The following is an 8,196-nucleotide window of genomic DNA, read 5'->3' on the forward strand; positions in this document are numbered from 1 at the left end:
TCATAATTTGAGTACGTTTATTTATATTATGTTTAGACTAATAATATTATGACACATATGAATATTGTTCTTATTCTAATTGTAGTAATATAATTTAAATTTTAAATTTTATTTTATAATTTAACGAAAGATGCATAAATTAAGAAATGAATATTAATATTATTTTGATAACATAATTTAAGGAAGAATCTAAATTTAAAATTTTATTTTAATAATATAAAATTAATTTATAGACCAATCATATTGTGACACATAGTAACAAAAATTAAACAAAATCAAAAAAATAAAATAAAAAAGAATTGCAGCTCTCAACTTTAATAAAACGAAAACGTTTTGCAATTATAATGGTATATAGATTTTATATGAAGTTTTGAAACTCTCATAATATCTCTTTTTAAAAACATTCTTTGTAAAATATATAAATATATAAATAATCTCAACATAAAGCAAATATTCTGAACTAACATTATGATAATTTTAAATTTGTATTTAAAACTTATAAATTATGGGATAGATCATTATAATTTTAATTTATATTTAGTCAATTTTAAATTTAAATTAATAAATTACTTTTTAAGAATTTTAAGCTTTTAGAGGCCTTATAGGTTAAAAACTCCCTTTCACTTATATAATGTATAGCCTTCCTTTGGCATGCCAAAAGTTTTTTTTGGCTATTTTAGCTACAAAAATAAAAAAATAAGTTAAAAAGTCAATAAGACAAAAGCCCTGTTTGGTATAGCTTTTTTTCAGCTTATTTCAGCTTTCAGCTTAATTTAAGCTATTTTGATGTGTTTGGTTTAGCTTAAGCTTATAGCTTATAGCTTTTTGTAAGTCAAAAATCAGCTTATTCTTTGAGTGGGGCAGGAGAAGCTTAATTTATAAGTCAGAAATCAGCTTATGTTCATAGTTATAAGCTATAAGCTGTTAAGGTATAAGGTATAAACACTTTCCCACAGCTCTACCAAACAGGGCCAAAATGTCATCTCCAAATCATAATTATTTTATTTTTTTTTACAAAAATCAAAAAAGTCAAAAAATCTATCCCAAACAAAACTTTTTAATCTTAAATTTAAAAAATCAAAAAGTCAACCAACATCCCAAACGAATCCATCGATAGACAGGGGTGAGAATAAATTTATCAAGGATTTTTCCTTTCGTCTTTTTCTTTCTTCCTACCGAAGGTGCTTATATATTAAAAAATTAAATAAATTAATAAATAGTAAGTGGAGAATGACACTTGCTTTTTCCTTTCTTCTCTTACTTTTTCTCTATAACATTATTTTATTATATTATTTTATTTTTAATATATAATATAATATTATAAAATTATATTTAAAATGTATTATTTGTAATAATTTATGTACAAAAACTCAAAATACATGAAAACATATAAAATTATAAAATAATATAAATTAATAAACTAATAAAATATATGATAACATGCCAAATATGTAACATTACGACTCCGACTAGGTTGGATTTGGGTTTCTAACCCTACAATAACATTCTACAAAATTCATGGAGGAGGGGAAGGTGAATGTTCTAACACTCCATTTGTTTTGGTAACAAATATTTTTTAAAAAATTATTTCTTTATATTTAGTTGTAACTTTAAAAATAATATGTTATTAGTGGTGTTAACGTGGTGATTGTCACGACAACGATTGTTTTGTGACCACAGTACCCTCCAGTCCATGCGAACTGGAGGGAAACAGCCCCATTAAATTAAACATGTTTGCCCCTTCTAGCTTTTGAAAAGATCAAGTGGTTGTACAATCTAGACCTCTATACCTACCGGGCATATTTGATTGGATGGATTAGAACATGTGATTATGATTATTAATCCGTGGGCCCAATTATCCTATGTTTGTTTTAATATTTTAGTTTAGGATTATTAATCCAATGGATAATTAATCCAACAAATTTGTAGGATTATTAGTAATAGGGTAGGGGTGGGATTATTAATCCAATGGATATTAATCCAATTGGATAGTGAATACTACACTAATTTTATAAGATTATTAATACTTCACTATTAGTCTTGTGAATCAAACATGACTACAAAGCATATAATTCAAAGTATAAAATTTAACAATTCAAACAAAATATAAGAAGAAAAAAAAAACTAGTCTCACAACATTGATAAATTATCTTAAATTTATTATCTTTTGTAATTCAACATTAATATAAGAAAACATCTTAATTTATATATATATATATATCTTAATGCTATTTTTCACTTTTTTATGTCGATAGAAATTGATATTATAGTTTATACTTTGTTTTTAATTTTTTAAAAAATTACAAAAGAAAAAAAAAACTTAAGATTTGACCCTTATAATTGAATAAATCATGAATTTTTAATTTTATTAATTTAAATCCTAAATTTTTTATTTGTTTTCATTTCAAACTATTTACTTATTTTTATTAAATAAAATCGATAAAAAAAAATAGATATTTTAGTTATTAAAGTCATTGGAAAAATACATTTTAGTCATTATATGTATATTTAGCGTAATAACTAAAATAGTCAGTGTTATTTAACAAAAATAGATAAATAATTTACATTAAAAAGAAACCAATAAAGTTTAAATTAACAAAATTAAAACTCATAATTTATTTTGTTAAAAAGTTCAACTCTTGAATTTTTTTTATAATTGTCTCTATTTTTTTATTATTGTTATTTATTATTATTATTATTATTATTTTGTTAATTACATGCTTAAAATCATGATTCCGTACCGGATGCCACACCCTTATAAAACACATCTCCTGCACACTCCCCTTCTACATCCTCCCCCGCTCACTCTTACTCACAATGGCGTGCCATTCTCAACAAAGTCCCAACATCATAGACGTCGAAGAAACCTCCTTAGAATTCGTCCCATGCTTATCATCATTCTCACTTGCCGTTGAAGACCCAACACCTCTATCTTCAGTTTCAGCTAACTACCCAATTACTCCAACTCCAGATGCTCCGCCACTTACGTCCTCCTACAACGACCGCATTCGACCACTCCTCGACGCCGTCGACAAGCTCCGCCACCTCAAGGTGGCCGAAGAGGGCATTCAACTCCCCACCATCGTCGTCGTTGGCGACCAATCTGCTGGCAAGTCCAGTGTCCTTGAATCCCTCGCCGGAATCAGCCTCCCACGCGGCCAAGGCATTTGCACCAGAGTCCCACTCATAATGAGGCTCCAACACCATTCAAATCCCCAACCAGACCTTCACTTGGAGTTTCATGGAAAAGTAGTACCCACTGACGAAACCCACGTCGCCGAAGCCATTAAAATCGCTACGGATGAGATTGCAGGTACGGGTGGATTAAAAACGTTTCTATTTACTCAATAGTATTAGCTGTTGATTGTTTGTAGTAACGTTTTAAAAGTCGCACCGATGAATGAATCGAAAAGGAGATTGGGTGACTGAGTTATTGGAATTAAATCGGAATCAAACCATAATGTTATAATTATTTAATGAATATTTTTATAATTCAAAAATAAATAAAATATATTCATTTAAAATATTTTATAATTTAATATATATATTTATCAAACATATATGTTTATATTAATATTGTTTGTAAAAATATTAAAGGTAAATTACATTGACACTCCCTGAGATTTATATTTATTACAGTTTTCTCCTCATATTTTAGAAATTACATCCCTCTCCCTGAGGTTTAAAGTTTCATTACAGATTGCCTCTTGAGATTTAAAGTTTTACAACAGTTCCCCCATCATCGTAATGATCATCATCCATAAAATTAAATTAACAGGGGGTCAGTGTAATTTTTCAAATATGAAGGGGGAACTGTAATAAACATAACTTTCAGGAGGTGTCAGTGTAATTTACCCTAATATTATTATACATGTGTTTGAGAGAAATTAGTTTGAATACAATTAATATTATATATTTCCTATATATTAACAAGGAATAATGGTGGTAGAGTGAATATTCATACTCTTTGGAGCTTGAGGTGTTGGGTTCAAGTCCCTCTATAGTATCAACTTTTTTAATGTTGGACCAAACATACCAGTTTGCTTCAACCCAAGCCGGTTTAGTGGTTTAACTAAGACCATAGACTTATCAACGGTTCAACCGACTGAGCAAGCTGGTTCGATCCAATTTTCAAAACATTGATTGTAGGAAAAAATTGTGTTTAATGTCTTTTTTTTTTTTTACCAGTAATCATTTTGTATTTTTATTGGAAGTGTGAGTATGGATAGAATTATTTTTTAAATGTCTATATTTTTAATTTGACTTGTAATGTGATGAAATTTTTTTATTTATATTTAAAATTCATACAAAATTTACAAGAATGATGCGCTAATATTATTTATCATTATAAATATATTTATTCTTAATTATGTTTGTTTTTAAATGAAAAAGTATATAATGATTGACATTGTTATATATGGATTTTTTATTTATATAATATTATTTTAATGTGATTATCTGGTTATTTGGTTCGACCAATTGTTAAGTTGGGACATGAATGTGTCTTGAGATCACCTAATAATATATATATATATATATATTTTATTTTTGAGTTGTCATGCATCCAATTATATAAGATTTAATTGTGTTGTCACTTTATTATGGATGTATTTATAATTTTAAAATTATGAGTTTCTATTTTAATATTTTTAATTTATATATATAAATTTTAACACTATGTTTGAATTATAGAGAAAAAATTTAATTTATATGCCCTTTTTGCTTTTGAAATTTTGTATAAATTTATAATTCAAACATAACTCGTGTGGTTAGCTAGGCTCATTTAAGTTTTTAAAATTTTAAATGGCTACCTTTCTTTGTTTATGAGAGTGGATGTTAAATAGTATAAAATTCAACAAAATTCAACAAAATATAATAAAAATTTTATTTTTTCAGAATTAATGTTAATTTCAAGGCCTAACTTACACAGAGGAGGTTTTGAGTACTCATGAAGGTTACATCTATTAAAAAATATATTGTACAAATGTATGTTCCGTCACATATGTTTTAATCACGGGAAAGAGTCAAATATAATTTGAGATTCGACACTAAGATAAATAATTTTTTTTTATTTGATAGACAAACTTATTTATATGCTATTTCATATGTACCATATTATTTTTTTCAAGATAGTTGTTAAAATTTATTCAGTGTGTTTGGTTTGAGTTTTTTAGATTAAGTTTTTTGAAAATTGAGTTTTATAATTTTCATGTTTTTTTTTTTGTTTTTAGTGAATATTTTTAAAATTTTAAACATTTTTTTTTACTTTTTTAGATGCACCTTACTTAGATGTATCTAAAAAGTACAAAAATTGTAAAAAAATATTTTAAAAAATTAATAAATATATAAAAATACAAAAAAAAATGTTCTGAATTCTCGTATTTTTTTTTTGTATTTTTGGTATTTACTAAATTTTTAAAAGTTTTTTTCACAATTTTTTTACTTTTTAGGTATATTTATGTTAGGTATGTCTAAAAAGTAAAAAAATTGCTTAAAATATTAAAAAATTCAGTAATAACAAAAAAATACAGAAAATAAGAAAGTAAAATTTTTTAAAAAGTGTTTTTGGAAAAGAGAAACCAAGTAAAGTGATTATTATTTAGTGTATTTGGTTTGAGTTTTTTGGATTAAGTTTTTTAAAAACTGAGTTTTTTAGTTTTCGTATTCTTTTGTTTTTAGGTAATATTTTTTAAATTTTAAACATTTTTTTTTACTTTTTTAGATGCACCTTAGTTAGATGTATCTAAAAAATAAAAAAATTGTAAAAAATATTTTAAAAAATTAATAAATACATAAAAATATAAAAAAATGTATTGAATTCTTGTATTTTTGGTACTAAGTGAATTTTTAAAAGATTTTTTTACAATTTTTTAATTTTTTAGGTGTATTTATGTTAGGTATTTCTAAAAAGTAAAAAAATTACTTAAAATATTAAAAAAATTCAATAAAAACAAAAAAATACGAAAAATAAGAAAGTAGAATTTTTTAAAAAGTGTTTTTCTGAAAAGTGTATTTATTATTATTTTTTTTGAATTTTTATTATTGTTTATGTTGGCTACTCTATATTGAAATCCTGTGTTGGTTCTTGATTGCAGGTAATGGGAAGGGGATTTCCCACACCCCATTGACTCTAGTTGTGAAAAAGAAAGGTGTTCCTGATCTTACAATGGTGGACCTTCCTGGAATCACTAGAGTGCCTGTTCATGGCCAACCTGAAGATATCTATGAGCAGATTTCAGGGATCATAATGGACTACATTAAACCAGAGGAGAGTATTATTCTGAATGTTTTATCTGCAACAGTTGATTTCCCAACATGCGAGTCGATAAGGATGTCGCAGCGTGTTGACAAGACCGGTGGGAGGACTCTAGCTGTTGTGACAAAGGTTGATAGAGCTCCTGAAGGATTGCTTGAGAAAGTTACTGCGGATGATGTGAACATAGGACTTGGTTATGTATGTGTGAGGAATCGAATTGGTGATGAGTCTTATGAAGATGCTCGGGTTGAAGAAGCAAGGCTTTTTCAATCTCATCCACTTCTTTCCAAGATTGAGAAGTCTATGGTGGGTGTACCTGTTCTTGCCCAAAAACTCGTGCGAATTCAAGCCACCATTTTATCAAAATGTTTGCCTGATATTGTGAGGAAGATCAATGACAAGCTGAATTTAAATATTTCTGAATTGAACAAAATGCCTCAAAATCTGTCTTCAGTTGCTGAAGCGATGACAGCGTTCATGCGAATTATTGGATTGTCAAAGGAGTCTCTGAGGAAAATTTGTTTAAGGGGTGAGTTTGATGAGTACCCGGATGAGAAAAACATGCATTGCACTGCTAGATTGGCTGAAATGTTAAATGAGTACTCTGAAGAACTTCAAAAGAGTGCAGTGAACAAGTCCACTGAGAACTTTTTGATGGATGAGATTCGGGTTTTGGATGAAACAAAAGGAATTGGGCTGCCCAATTTCCTTCCCCGGACTGCTTTTCTGATAATTTTGCAGAGGAAAGTTAAGGAGATAGCGAATACTCCAGTTGATTTCATGGCAAAAGTCTGGAATTACGTTGAATCTGTGGTGATTAGTGTTTTGTTGTATCGTTGTGATTGTTACCCACAACTTCTTTTGCCTACACGAAGAGCAGCACATAATCTTATAGCAAAAATGAAGGAGAAATCTTTTGATCGAGTGATGGAGATCATTGAGATGGAGAAGCTAACAGATTATACCTGCAGTCCGGAGTACATGACAGAATGGGCTAAGTTTATGGCTCATCAGAATGCTTTCATGGAGGTAATGAATGATAATTCCAAGCCATCGCAGGTGACAATTGAAGGTTTTGGGGATATTGAGGTTGGGCATCTTCGTTTTCATTCAAATACTAGGGAACAAGCTTTTGACATGAAAATGAGAATCACTGCTTATTGGAAGATAGTTTTGAAAAGGTTTGTTGATAGCTTGGCGTTACACTTGTTGTTAAGTATTAATGAGTTGGTGAATCGGAACATGGAAATTGAGATTGTGAATGAGCTCATGGGTTCTCATGGTGGTGGGATTGAAAGGATGCTAGAAGAATCACCTCCTGTTGCATTGAAGCGTGAGAGGCTCAACAAGAGTATTAGGTTGCTGAAGAACTCCAAGGAGGTTGTGGCACAGATTATGGATAGAATCACCATCGGTGATTAGGTGCTCTAAATATTGGCTTCAGAATTCTAGTTCTTCTCACTTTTAAGCCTTTTTTTTTTTTTTTTTTGTGTGTTTGTCTTTCTCGTCTTCTTTTTGGGTGAATGTTTTTCTTGTGTTAGTTGTATGCATTTTGGAATTTCAGAACTTTGTTTTGGTATAATTTGGAACTTTTAAAGCCTATATCTAGTGGAGAAGTTATGAGTTTCATGGGATGCTATATGAATTTTTGGCATTTAATTGGTGAGTTGAATCGAGCACAAAAATTACATGATAGACATGATTTTTTTGAAATTTATTTGCCCATAACTCTTGTAAAATTTTATCAAAAATGCTAGATACTTCAAAAATTTTACTAAATGTCTCACATGGGTGTGGGACCCACACGAGACACACATTGTGTGGGTCCTACACCCATGTGAGATATTTGGTAGAAACTTTGGTAGAATTTTTGGAGTCTCTATCTTGGAGGGGAAAATCCAATGAGCAGAATAGGCCGAGCTATGTATGTGCTCAGTCGA

The 8,196-nt window shown here is 28.7% G+C and overlaps 1 protein-coding gene across 1 annotated transcript; it reads left to right on the top strand.

Moving 5' to 3' along the window:
• The first annotated feature begins 2,769 nt into the window (after positions 1-2,769).
• LOC114302586 (dynamin-related protein 4C) lies at positions 2,770-7,895 on the top strand. Its single transcript, XM_028247631.2, has 2 exons — positions 2,770-3,313; positions 6,096-7,895. The coding sequence occupies exons 1-2, from the start codon at positions 2,818-2,820 to the stop codon at positions 7,676-7,678; spliced, it is 2,079 nt and encodes a 692-aa protein (XP_028103432.2). The 5' UTR covers positions 2,770-2,817; the 3' UTR covers positions 7,679-7,895.
• The last annotated feature ends 301 nt before the right edge of the window (positions 7,896-8,196 follow it).

The sequence above is a fragment of the Camellia sinensis genome, chromosome 2 (genome assembly GCF_055761805.1).
Source record: "Camellia sinensis isolate YWXY chromosome 2, ASM5576180v1, whole genome shotgun sequence".
Lineage (NCBI taxonomy): Eukaryota > Viridiplantae > Streptophyta > Magnoliopsida > Ericales > Theaceae > Camellia > Camellia sinensis.

What these genes read in the sequence shown, in the direction of transcription:
- LOC114302586 (XM_028247631.2), top strand. Translation starts at nt 2,818, where the DNA reads ATGGCGTGCCATTCTCAACAAAGTCCCAACATCATAGACGTCGAAGAA. An exon ending in CGCTACGGATGAGATTGCAG is followed by an intron (nt 3,314 to 6,095) that starts GTACGGGTGGAT and finishes TCTTGATTGCAG; the next exon opens with GTAATGGGAAGGGGATTTCC.